This window comes from Pantherophis guttatus, chromosome 1 (genome assembly GCF_059756535.1).
Source record: "Pantherophis guttatus breed Tessera chromosome 1, ASM5975653v1, whole genome shotgun sequence".
Taxonomy (NCBI): Eukaryota; Metazoa; Chordata; class Lepidosauria; order Squamata; family Colubridae; genus Pantherophis; species Pantherophis guttatus.
Genome location: NC_142063.1, coordinates 254,065,392 through 254,078,760, shown reverse-complemented (window position 1 = coordinate 254,078,760; position 13,369 = coordinate 254,065,392). Strand labels below are relative to the sequence as shown.

General features: G+C 47.7%; 1 protein-coding gene across 6 annotated transcripts in view; it reads right to left on the bottom strand.

Moving 5' to 3' along the window:
• The window catches only part of NCOA7 (nuclear receptor coactivator 7), a 73,749-nt gene that overhangs the window by 14,360 nt on the left and 46,020 nt on the right, over positions 1–13,369 (bottom strand). For all 6 annotated transcript variants that reach the window (XM_034418742.3, XM_034418743.3, XM_087882773.1 and 3 more), the window contains one exon: positions 9,594–9,741. In XM_034418742.3, coding sequence (XP_034274633.1) covers positions 9,594–9,741 — 148 coding nt within the window. The remainder of the gene's footprint in view (positions 1–9,593; positions 9,742–13,369) is intronic.

Below are 13,369 nucleotides of genomic sequence, written 5' to 3'. Positions count from 1 at the left end.
CACTGAAGTGCAAACAAACGTATTTTATTTCGTGTCACTACATAACCGTTTTGGCGATGCTCATTCACCATGTCTGCTACATGTTTTTCGAGTTCTGGCCAATGTGGGGTGCCTCTTCTTAATGCACACTTACCCCTTGGCATACTCTTTAATGCTTTTACATTTGCTTTCCAATCCCGAACCATCTTTTCTGTTACTCCATATTGTTTTGCAGCAGCACAGTTATTATGTTCCATGGCAAAGTTTACAACTTTAAGTTTAAAACTGGCTTCATATTTCTTTCTTCTTGCTGGTGGAGCCATGATGGGGTCTTGACTATTATATTTGTATACTATACTGTATGTACTGTTGCTGTACTGTATGTATTGTTGCTGTACTGTAGGGAAAGGTAATGGGCTACGCTACGTGTAGTGGCAAGAGGGCTATTTTGTACCAGGTTTTTTTCCTTCACCATGCAGCCTTATCGAGATCCGCACAACTTCATGAATCTGAGTTGCTGGCACTGACTGATGACGCTACGGAAGCGCCGACAACATTGACAGGAAGCTGTGCCGATCTAGTCAAGGCTGCATGCTGCTGAATGCTGGAACCAGCTGGTTGCTGAGTGGAGCTTCTCCCAGGCATCTAGGGGGATATTACCGACGCTCCGACTTCCCCAGCTGACCCCCACTGATGGCGAGCCCCACTGGTCTGGGGAAGTCAGAGCGTTGGTAATATCCCCCTGGATGCCTGGGGGAAGCTCCGCGCAGCAACCAGCTGGTTCCAGAATTCCAAGGCGATTCCAAGGAGGTCCATGGTGAAAGAGGCGCCGCGGTCAACCTGGGCCAGCGCCTTGCACACCTGGCTCTGCGTCTCCATTATGAGAAGCTCCATCCGACTTCGCATGTCTCCGCCCCAGTCGCACAGCTCTCGCAATCCGCTCACCGGAGGAGCCATGAAGTGCTCGCACCGCCTTGCCAGATCTTCCTCGTCCTCCTTTCCCCACAGCTTTTCCCGTTGTAATTGCTGCTGCTGCTACCGCCGAGGCTGCTCCTTCATATCCGCCCACCGCACCAGACCCAGCCCGGCCAGCACCGCCGTGGCTCCCACAGTCCAAGCGGATCGGCGCCCGGGCTCGCAGGCGAAGGGTGGGAGTGCGCAGCGATCGACGCCGATCGCTGCCACCCACCATCGCCCCAACGGGAAGAACCACCCAGCAGCGATTCCAAGGAGCCTGAAGCGAACATCCTGGAGCAGCGCGGGCCGGCCCAGAGGCTTAAACCCCAGGAGCCCATGTGCCGAACCCCGCACAGCGGAAAAGACATGACAGCCGGTGCCCAGTTCCTTCTGCAGCCATCCGGATCAGTGCCCGGGCTCGCAGGCGAAGGGTGGGAGTGCGCAGCGCACTTTCCTGGCTTGGCGCCGATCCGGACGGCTGCAGAAGGAACTGGGCACCGGCTGTCATGTCTTTTCTACTGTGCAGGGTTCGGCACCTGGGCTCCTGGGGTTTAAGCCTCCGGGCCAGCCCGTGCTGCTCCAGGATGTTCGCTTTGGGCTCCTTGGAATCGCTGCCGGGGGGTTCTTCCCGTTGGGGCGATGGTGGGTGGCTGCGAGCCTGGAAGAGGTGGTGAAATGCAGAGCAATACCTCGTGGGGAAGGAGTCCACCGTGGCTCCCGCAGTCCAAGTGACGCCGATCGCTGCCACCCACCATCGCCCCAACGGGAAGAACTGCCCGGCAGCGATTCCAAGGAGCCCGAAGCGAACATCCTGGAGCAGCACGGGCTGGCCCAGAGGCTTAAACCCCAGGAGCCCAGGTGCCGAACCCCGCACAGCAGAAAAGACATGACAGCCGGTGCCCAGTTCCTTCTGCAGCCGTCCGGATCGGCGCCAAGCCAGGAAAGTGCGCTGCGCACTCCCACCCTTCGCCTGCGAGCCCGAGCGCCGATCCGCTTGGACTGCGGGAGCCACGGTGGTGCTGGCCGGGCTGGGTCTGGTGCGGTGGGCGGAGATGAAGGAGCAGCCTCGGCGGCAGCAGCAGCAACAATTACAACAGGAAAAGCCGTGGGGAAAGGATGATGAGGAAGATCTGGCAAGGCGGTGCGAGCACTTCATGGCTCCTCCGGTGAGCGGATTGCGAGAGCTGCGCGACTGGGGCGGAGACATGCGAAGTCGCATGGAGCTTCTCATAATGGAGACGCAGAGCCAGGTGTGCAAGGCGCTGGCCCAGGTCGACCGCGGCGCCGCTTTCACCGTGGACTGCTGGGAAAGAAAGGAAGGTGACCTGAATTCCGGGGTAGAGTGGGGACGCGTTCCTTTCTCGTGGGCCGCGCACTGCCTGGCACCTCTTGTAGGTTGGAACTAATTCGGAGTACAGCTTCCCCTCAATGTTGCCGGCACTCCCAAAGTGTCATCGGTCAGCGCCAGCAACTCAGATTCGGGTACCCAGCGTATAAGACAACCCCCGACTTTTGAGATGATTTTCCTGGGTTAAAAAGTCGTCTTATACGCCGGAAAATACGGTAAATCTTATTAGCAAAAGTAAGACAGCAGATATATCAAGCTTACAGATTTAGAATTTTATAACTGTAGGACTTCGTTAGGACCATAAAAATATAAAGGCACATATTGCTTTTATTGCTCTGTGTAATTTTAACTACTTTGTATTTGCTAACTTTGATTGTTGCTAGGCTCCATCCTGGGGAAGGATTATACCTTGTTTGCAATATATTGACAGGAAAACTATGTTTTAAGTGTCTGGAAGATGCAAGAAAAACTTGTTGTAAGTTTCATCTTTGCAACATTACTAGTTATACTAACTACCTTAAAATATATTTTCAGGTTAGGGATGCTGGTTGTGGGCCAACACAACTAGGGGGCACTTGAAAAGGTTCCTCTTTTCATAATTACCGCATTTGTCCAAATTCTGTATTTATGACAACATCCAGAGTATCCCCAATGCAAAACTAACCCCATCTATTCTTAGCAAATAGAAGTTAATTCTAATACCTTAAACCAGGGGTGTCAAACTCAAGGCCCACGGGCCGGATGCAGCCCTCAGGGTGCTTGGATCTGGCCCACGGGGCTGCCCTGGAAACAGCAACAAACTGGCCTGTGGTGCCTCTGTCAGCAAAAATGGAGCTTGGGAGGGCCGTGCGCAGCCCTCCCGAGCTCCATTTTTGCTAGCAGAGGATTCCAGGCGGCAGCTGAAAATGGAGCTTGGGAGTCGCAGCTGAAAACAGAGCTTGGGAGCCCGTTTTCACTGGCAGTGCGCCCCCAACATGAGTGATGTCAAGCTGGCCATGCCCCCCCCAACCATGCCCCCCCACCCCCCATAAGGTCAAACACAACCCTGATGCGGCCCTCAATGAAATTGTGTTTGACACCCCTGCCTTAATAATAATAATAATAATAATAATAATAATAATAATAATAATAATAATAATAATAATTTTATTTCTATACCACCCTTCTCCCGAAGGACTCAGGGCGGTGTACAGCCTATTTAAAAACACAGAAACAAAACAACAGTTAAAATTTAAAATCATTAAATAATTAGGCTCCAATTAAAATCCCAGAAATTTAAAATACCCCAATTTAAAACGTTATATTAATAGCCCGGCCTGGCGGAACAACAGGGTCTTCAGAGCGCAGCGAAACACTCGGAGGTCGGAGATCTTACGTATTTCCGGGGGCAGTTCATTCCACAGGGCTGGGGCTCCCACAGAGAAGGCCCTCCCCCTGGGTGTCGCCAGCCAACATAACTTGGCCGATGGCACCCTGAGGAGACCCTCTCTGTGGGAGCGGACTGGTCGGTGGGAGGCTATTGGTGGCAGAAGTCGGTCTCGAAGGTACCCGGGTCCTATGCCATGGAGCGCTTTAAAGGTGGTAACCAACACCTTGAATCGCACCCGGAAGACCACTGGGAGCCAGTGCAGCTCGCGCAGGAGGGGTGTCACGTGGGCGCAACAAGTTGCACCCATAACCACCCGCGCGGCCGCATTCTGGACCAGTTGGAGCCTCCGAGTGCTCTTCAAGGGGAGCCCCATGTAGAGAGCATTACAATAGTCCAACCGGGAGGTGACAAGGGCGTGGGTGACCGTGCGCAAGGCGTCCCAATCCAGAAAGGGCTGCAACTGGCGAATCAGGCGAACCTGATAAAAGGCCCCCCTGGCCACGGCCGTCATGTGCTCTTCTAAAGACAGCCGTGCGTCCAGGAGGACACCCAGATTGCGAGCCCTCTCTGTGGGGGGCAAGGATTCACCCCCAATAGTCAGCGATGGCACCTGCTGACTATATCGGGGCGCTGGAAGCCACAGCCACTCGGTCTTGGAGGGGTTGAGTCTGAGCCTGTTCCTCCCCATCCAGGCCCGCACGGCCTCCAGGCAGCGGGACATCACATCAAGGGCATCGTTGGGGTGGTCTGGGGTGGAGATGTACAGCTGAGTATCGTCAGCGTACAGATGACTAAAACTAAAACAACACTATATCAGACAACAATTATACACATAAAAAAGAAGAAAAATCTGCCTTGAGTTTGATAATGGTTTATACAAACACAGAGTAACTGACCAAAGTTATGATACCAAAGGATGACTTAACTCTACCCAACAGAATGAGCAAAGGAGATAGCTTAGCAACTTACATTCATTTTTAAGTTTCAGAATAGCCCAATAACTTTTTCCATACTTTCTCATCTCATTCTCACCCATCAATTCATGTCATCTAACAAAATATTGTGCTCTCTCTCAGATCACATTCATTAAGAAAGTTGCAGTGTTGCATTTTCCCAAATTCATGTTTTTTTCCAATATTTTTTTTTAATTCGTTAGAGCATAACATACAACTATCACTAACTATGCTATTTTCATAATAATATACAACAAACTAGGTAACACCATACTTTCCTTCTAGCCCTTAATTCATAATTAAATTTCACTTCCATTCATGTGCTGATCATCACCAATCCACAAATCAGGAAACTTTCATTATATTCTATTCCCCCTTATTCTTATGTTCATCAGTTCAAGAGATACCTATTTTTCTTTCATTTCACTTGCTAATTTATGCTGTCTACTATTCATAAGTCACAAACTTTCATACAGCTATGCTGTCACCAGATATGCTAATGGGCATTTTCCTTTGCCATCCATCATGCTTTGGGTCAATCAAAGTTTTCATATAAAGCTTTATTAATAAGAAAAACAAAGAGGAAAGTAGATTTCCAGTCTTAGATATACCTATGTTGTATGACTAGGACGCAGGAAGTTGTTTCATATACTGGTTTACAGATTTATATAATAAAAGGTAAAATAAATTATGGTCTTGGAGCTACAAAAACCTATTAAGTTAGTTAGTTAGTTTATTAGTTTGTATACTGCCCTTCTCCCAAGGGACTCAGGGCGGTGAACAGCCATGGTAAAAACAATGTACAACAAAAATTAAAAGCTTATTAAAATAATTCCATCATTCGGCCAAATTTAAAACATCCAACTAACATCATTTTAAAACCCCTATCAAAACCCAATTTAAAAAACCTTTATCCTGTCAGTCCAGCTTGCTGGAATAATAGGGTCTTCAGAGCGCGACGGAAGGCACGGAGGTCGGGATCCTTCATATGTCCAGGGGCAGTTCATTCCATAGGGACGGGGCCCCCACAGAGAAGGCTCTCCCCCTGGGGGTCGCCAGCCTATACTGTTTGGCTGACGGCATCCTGAGGAGGCCCTCTCTGTGGGAACATATTGGTCGGTGGGAGGCAATCGGTGGCAGAATGCAGTCCTGTAGATCAGTGGTCCCCAACCTTTTTATCGCCGCGGCCCGCTGAGCGCGCGCAGGGGTGGGGGCACGGCCCAGGAGCTTTTGCGCACGGCCCATTGCGCACGGCCCAGGAGCTTTTGCGCACGGCCCAGGAGCCTTTGCGCTGCAGCGTTCATGTCCCCCGGCCGCTGTGCGGCCCGGTGCCAGGTACTCCGCGGCCCGGCACCGGTCCGCGGACCGGGGGTTGGGGACCACTGCTGTAGATAACCAGGTCCTAAGCCATGGAGCGCTTTAAAGGTGGTAACCAACACCTTGAAGCGCACCCCTTAGAAGACCACCGGGAGCCAGTGCAGCTCGCACAAGATGGATGTTACATGGGAGCGACGAGTAGCCCCCATTATTACTCGTGCGGCTGCATTCTGGACCAGCTGGAGCCTCCGAGTACTCCTCAAGGGGAGCCCCATGTAGAGAGCATTACAATAGTCCAGCCGGGAAGTGATGAGGGCATGAGTGACTGTACGCAGGGCGTCCCGATCCAGAAAGGGACACAACTGGGAAATCAGACGAACTTGATAAAAGACCCCCCTGGCCACGGCTGTCATATGATCCTCCAAGGACAGCCATGAGTCCAGGAGGATGCCCAAGTTGCGAGCCCTCTCTGAGGGGGGTAAGATCTCATCCCCAATAGCCAGCAATGGTGTCAGCTGGCTATATCGGGCCGTCGGGAGCCACAGCCATTCAGTCTTGGAGGGGTTGAGTCTGAGCCTGTTCCTCCCCATCCAGATCCGCATGGCCTCCAGGCAGCGGGACACCACGTCAAGGGCATCATTGGGGTGGCCTGGGGTAGAAATGTACAACTGCGTGTCATCGGCATACAGTTGACACTTCACCCCAAAGCCACGGATGATCTCGCCCAGCGGCTTCACATAAATGTTAAACAAAAGAGGCGAGAGGACCGATCCTTGCGGCACCCCACAAGTGAGGAACCTCAAGGTCGACCTCTGCCCCCCCCCCCCGTCAACACAAACTGCGTACGGTCAGAGAGGAAGGAGGAGAACCACCGTAGCACGGTGCCCCCCACTCCCACCCCCTCTAGCCGACGCAGCATGATATCATGATCGATGGTATCAAAAGCCGCTGAGAGATCTAGGAGGACCAGGACAGAGGAGCGACAGGAGGGCCTGTCCCGGGCCCTCCAGAGATCATCAACCAATGCGATCAATGCCATTTCCATGCTGTAACCCGCCCTGAAGCCCGACTGGCACGGATCTAGATAGACAGCTTCATCCAGGAATCGAGGAAGTTGTTGCGCCACCACACTCTCAACAACCTTTGCCGCGAAGCGGAGATTGGAGACAGGACGATAGTTAGCTAATACAGCCGGGACCAGGGAAGGCTTCTTGAGGAGGGACCTCACCACTGCCTCTTTCAGGGCAGATGGGAAGACCCCCTCACTCAATGAAGCGTTGGTAATCTCCTGAAACCAGCCTCGTGTAACCTCCCGGGAGAACAGCACCAACCAGGAGGGACACGGGTCCAGTAAACATGTGATAGCATTAAGCCTCCCCAAAATCTTGTCCACGTCCTCAGGAGTCACATGGTCAAACTCTTCCCAGGAGACACTCTCAAGACTCACCTCCGTCATCCCGTCCGAGGCTATCCAATCGGAGTCCAGGCCAGCCTGAATCTGAGTGATTTTATCATGCAGGAATTGTCCAAAATCCTCAGCTCTACCCTGCAAGGGATCCTCCCTCGCTCCCACCCGTAGGAGAGAGCGGGTCACCCTAAACAAGGTGGCTGGGCGGTTCTCTGCAGATGCAATAAGAGTGGAAAAATAGTTGGATTTTGCCACTCTTATCACCACTAGGTAGGTCTTGATATAAGACCTCACCAGTGACCAGTCCGATTCGGTACGGCTGGACCTCCAATCGCTCTCTAGGCGTCTTTTCCAGCGCTTCATGTCCTTCAGCTCCTCAGAGAACCAAGGAACTGGTTGAGATCGGCACCGAGTCAGAGGCCGCAAAGGCGCAACGTGGTCCAAGGCTCCAGCAGCACCCTATCCCAGGCGGCCACCAGTTCTTCAGCCAAGTCACGAGTCAGAGTCTCTGGGAATGGCCCAAGCTCCGTCAGGAACCTCTCAGGGTCCATCAGGCGCCTGGGACGGAACCATCTGGTCGGTTCCGTCTCCCTGCGATGAGGGGAAGTGGTTCGAAAGTCTAGCTGAAGGAGCGAATGAGCTGTCCATGACAAGGGCTTAATAACTAGGTCTCCTATTGTAAGATCATTCAACCACTGACCAGAGACAAAAATCAAGTCCAGCGTGTGTCCCCCGATGTGGGTGGGGTCATGAACTAACTGGGTCAGGTCCATGGCCGTCATGGAAGCCATGAACTCCCGAACTGCTTCTGAGGTTTCACTGACGGATGGCAGGTTGAAATCCCCCATGACCAGAACCCTGGGGGTATCCACTGCTACCCCAGCTATTACGTCGAGCAGCTCAGGCAGGGCTGCTGTCACGTGGCAGGGAGCCAGATACGCAATCAACAAACCCATCTGCACCCCATGACCCCACTTCACAAGGAGGAATTCACAGCCGGCTATCTGAGGAACAGTGGCCTCCCTCGGACTAAGACTTTCTTTAATAATCACCGCTACCCCCCGCCCCTCCCCTGGGCCCTCGGATGATGAAATGCACGGAAGCCTGGTGGGCACATCTCTACGAGGGGAACCCCCCCCCTCGTGGCCCAACCAGGTCTCCATAATCCCTGCCAGATCCGCACCCCCCTCCTGAACTAAATCATGAATGAGGGGGGCTTTATTAGTTCCAGACCTGACATTACACAACAGCAGCCGAAGGTTCGGGCCCTGAGACTCTGTACAACCTGGAATACAAGAGGCGTCTTGAGGGCCGGAGAATGCCACCGCTCGTAGGCAGCAGGTGCGTACTCCCCGAACATGATATGGCCCCCTGCGCCTGCCATATCTGCCCCTCCCACCCACTATTTTGATGGAATAGCCCTTCACCTCAGCCCCCGGTTCCCTATCTAAATCCCTTCCCTCTCTCCTCCCGCCTTGACCTTTAGACCCACTCAGCCGCTCAGAGGTTCTGTGGACCCCCCCCCAGGTCCTTCCCACCCCTTCAAACCCCTTAAAAACTTTACACAAGCCTTCGTTAAAAAATCCCTCACCCTCTTTTTTGCTGCAAATTAAGTCTCATTAAGAATGAGTCTCATTAAGAATGAGACTGAAATATAACTGATCAAAGAGCGAGAAAAATAACTAAGGAAATTCGGTGGGGCAGGAGGAAATTTTCCAAATGAAACTAATACTAGTTTGAATGAAATTTATCTGATAAACTCCTATCTTGAAATTGAACAATATGTGACAGGGAACTTTACTTTTGGCTCTGGGAATATTCATTCACTAAGCAAAAGATATTTCAGTAATCTTGAATCTTGTAAAATGGAGATTAATTAACATTTTGAATATTACAATAGAGAAGTGGCTTTATTTGATCTATGGCTAATCAGATGATATTTGGTGTAAAACTAGATTACAAAATTTATTATTTTTATTTAAGCATCATCTGTGAGATGCCCAGCTGTAAGAAAGTACTTTAAGAGCCAATATTCAAGTAGCATATAAAAGTTGAGAATCAAAACCTTTTATATTGTCTCTTCCCCTTATACCTGACACAATTATTTGTTTTTCAATTGCCAGTTGGCAAACACGAGAACTATAAACTGGACCAAAAAGAAACAATCCAGTGGCTAAGGGGATTACATGAAGCAGAAAACTGTTAATTACAATCTACTGTACAGTCTCAGATAATTCCAAATTCAAGAAACAAAACACTTACCTCCCAACTTTTTGTTGAAGGTTCACTGAAGAAATTGTCTATCATGTCAAGCTCCTCTTTTTCCACCACCACAAAACCCTGTTCCTTAGCATCTTTGCCATATACATCTGGAGACCACTGTACAAAAAAGGTATACAGATGATCTACCCTGTCAAACAAAACAAAAAAAAGTTAAGAGCGCTAAAAAAAATAAACTGGAGGATGCAAATTCACTCAATTGCTAATCAAGTTTAGCATCTGTCTAAAGAAGATTTTGCTCAAGCATATAATGCCACCAGAGCCATCATTGTGGAATTTTACCCATGAGCTTTAAAGCTAGTCTTTTTTTATTGGCTGGGGACCAACAGCTGCTGGGAAATGACAGTTCCTGGTTTCTTGCAACACAAGATGAAATCATAGCAGGGATAAATCATCCTAGCCATCAGCCAACAAGCAAACATCTTTCTCTTCCCTCCTCCAAGTACATTTTGGTCTCTCCTATGAATAGTAGTTACTCAAGGCTGGGAGTTGTGCATCTATTGTGCAGAAAATATCTTTTATAGAAACATCAATAGTAAAGTGCCATATTAGTGCACAAGTAAACTAATGTATTCTGACAAAGTCATTTCTACTCATTTCTTCATCCACTAAAGCCATGCAGTTCTTCTAAGCCAACTTTACAGAAAGAACACTATATCATAAAGAATGAATAACTTAAGTTTGACAGACAGTGGTCAGCCCATTTAAAGGACAGATTCTCAGAAAAAGAAAACTATCAGCCTAGAGAGATCGTGGGAAAGACAATCTGTAAAGTTGACAAACTATAAATATTGTAATTCTTTGCAGCTGTACCTGCACTTCTAACTAAAATTGGACACAGTGAATAAGGAGAACTAAAATCCTACATGAAGGCAATAGAAATACAAAAGCCAGTTTCCCATAAAGTTTTGTAATAGAGTGACATTGTGCTTTAAATTGGCCCAAGATGAAACTTTATCTCTCATTTGGTTCCCAAAGCTTAATTTAACATTATTATCATGATCAAAGGCTTTCAGGTTAGAAATGCTAAGCAACACAAGTCAAAACAACCAAATGACCTGGACTGCCAACCTTTATACAGTCTCTCTCCTAATACTAATATTTGTACACACATAAGCTTCACCAAGGCTTATCCCAGGCGATAACAAAGCACCGGGCCTTGTTTTGCCCAGCAACACAAGGTAGCCAATGGAAACCCAGCAGGGTATCACTTTTGCATGAAACCGTGGAGCAAGGAGGCATCTCCCAAAAATATAGATTTAGTTTTAGTGTTTAGGGTCAGTTAGCCTTGACTTCTGCAGTTATTAACCCAAAAGGATGAGAGTGATAAAGACATTCCTCAATATTATCTTATTAACTAATTTTCTTATCTATTATGGTGTTTTTCTGAACTGGCAGCCTTTAATTTGCTTCTGTTTTTGTAATACTGTTTCTATAACTATAACAGTTTTGTTTTGTTTTATTTTATAGTTGTTTTAATTCCTGTTAGGTGTTGAGCATTGTTGGAATTGTCTTTTTCAAAAACAACATAATCGAAATTGACATAATAAATATAATAAAAATTATAATAAAAAACCAGAGGAGAATTCTGATAATCTTTTCTCCTAGGCGCATGCTTAAGGCACAAGTATACATGCATGCGTACTTAAAAATGCCCTGATATTACCAGCAACTTTAAAAGAGCCTGCAAGGTAATCCTTATTACCATATATTACATTAATGAAACTGTAGAGACTTTAGCTTGTGATGTTCCATACTACTCTTACTAAGGGTTTCAGCAATGCACATTGTCCCATGCTTTGACTGAACATTCTAATGCTCAACCAGAAACATAAAAGAAAAGCTGTGTTTCTTGTTGAGATATATGAACTGCATGGATCGATAGAAAATTGGCAAAGGCTGAACACTGCAACTTTTAAATAAAATCCATACTTCAGTTCATCTCAGAAATAAAATGTATACCATATCCAGGCTCCAGAATATTACTTTAGGGGCCAATTTGATGTGGTGGTTAAGGCACCAGGCTAGAAATAGGGAGGGTATGAGTTCTAGTTCCACCTTAAACACAAAGCTAGCTTGGGTCAGTCGCTCTCTCTCAGACCTAGGAAGCAGAAGGCAATGGCAAACCACTTCTGAAATCTTGTCAAGAAAACTGCAGAGACCTGTCCAGGCAACTACCAGGAGTCAAGACTGACTTGAAGGTACAAAAATAAATATTACTTCACCCTTTAAAAGCATTTGTAGCAGTTTCTATGTTTCAATACTTTTAAAGTATTTATTTATACAGAGTGATAACCAAACAGAACTATAAACCACCAATCTTCTTTTACAGCAAGCACATAAAAATATAGCATAAAGCAAAATATTTATACTCACTCTGCAATGCTGTTAACATGCCCCATTGCAAGAAACACAATGAAGGATCTTCAGTCAGCTAGGTCAGATGCAATTGTATAACTGGGTCAACAGGAATATTTGAACAAAAGCCCTTATAAAGCACAAGTCTTTAACGATTACTACTCCTTAAGGTATGTGCAAAAAGATAAGGAGCATTCCTTAAGAAGGATGCCTATTTCACAATCACAGTGCAAGAGTGGTCAAGCCACTGTTTAATGCAGTTTCATTATCTGAGCTGATGCAGCTACATGTCTAAAATCACAACCAGGGCAAAACATTCAGCAGGCGACAACTGCAGTTAGGACATATTGCAGGTCATTGCAACATAAATCATCTAAACTGCTATGCAATCGGTCAGCAAACTTGTCAGCTACCTAATGTCATTTCCAGAGTACGTGCTATATTGAAGAAAAAAATAACCTCAGGAAACCTCTTAAAGACTAACAAATTTTAGCCGAACGCTCATTGCGCAGAGTCCACTTGCAAAATTTCATCAAGTGGCTATTCTGTTGTAAAGATTCTTAAAATCTCTTAACACACTGTAATGATGGGAGGACTGACATGTAACATGAGACATGTTAAATGTAACACACTAAGAGACATGACATTTCTTACTAAAGAACACTTTTGAACAATTCTTAGATGACAATTGAAATATGAAACACATCAATGAAAATGCTGGAGAGCATTACAGAAACAGCAATAGCACTTAAGACTTATATACCGCTTCACAGTGCTTTACAGCTTCCTGTAAGCCAGGAGTGTCAAACTCAAGGTCTGGCTCATGAGGTACTTAGATCCAGGCCACAGGGCCACCCTGGAAATAGCAAAGTCCGTGGTGTCTTTGCCAGCGAGAGCGAAACAGAGCTCCGTTTTCACTGGCAGAGGGTTGCAGGAGGCTGTTGCAGCTGAAAACGGACCTCACAAGGGCCACAGTGGCCCTCTTGAGCTCCATTTTCGCTGGCAGAGGAATGCAGGAAGCCGTTGCAGTCAAAAACAGAGCTCAGGAGCCCGTTTTGACTGGCAGAGTGCTTGGGCCACTACAGGTACCTCCGACACGAGTGATGTCAAGCTGGCCATGTCCCACACACCCCGAGATCAAACACAACCCTGATGTGACGCTCAATGAAATTGACTTTGACACCCCTGCTGTAAGCTGTTTACAGAGTCAGCATATTGCCCCCAACAATCTGGGTCCTCATTTTACCGACTTTGGAAGGATGGAAGGCTGAGTCAACCATGAGCTGCTCAGAATCGAACTCCTGGAGTGGGCAGTGAGTTAGCCTTGCATTACTGCATTCTAACCACTGCGTCACCATGGCTCTTTAGACTGAATATTCTCAAGAAGGGGGAAATTATCA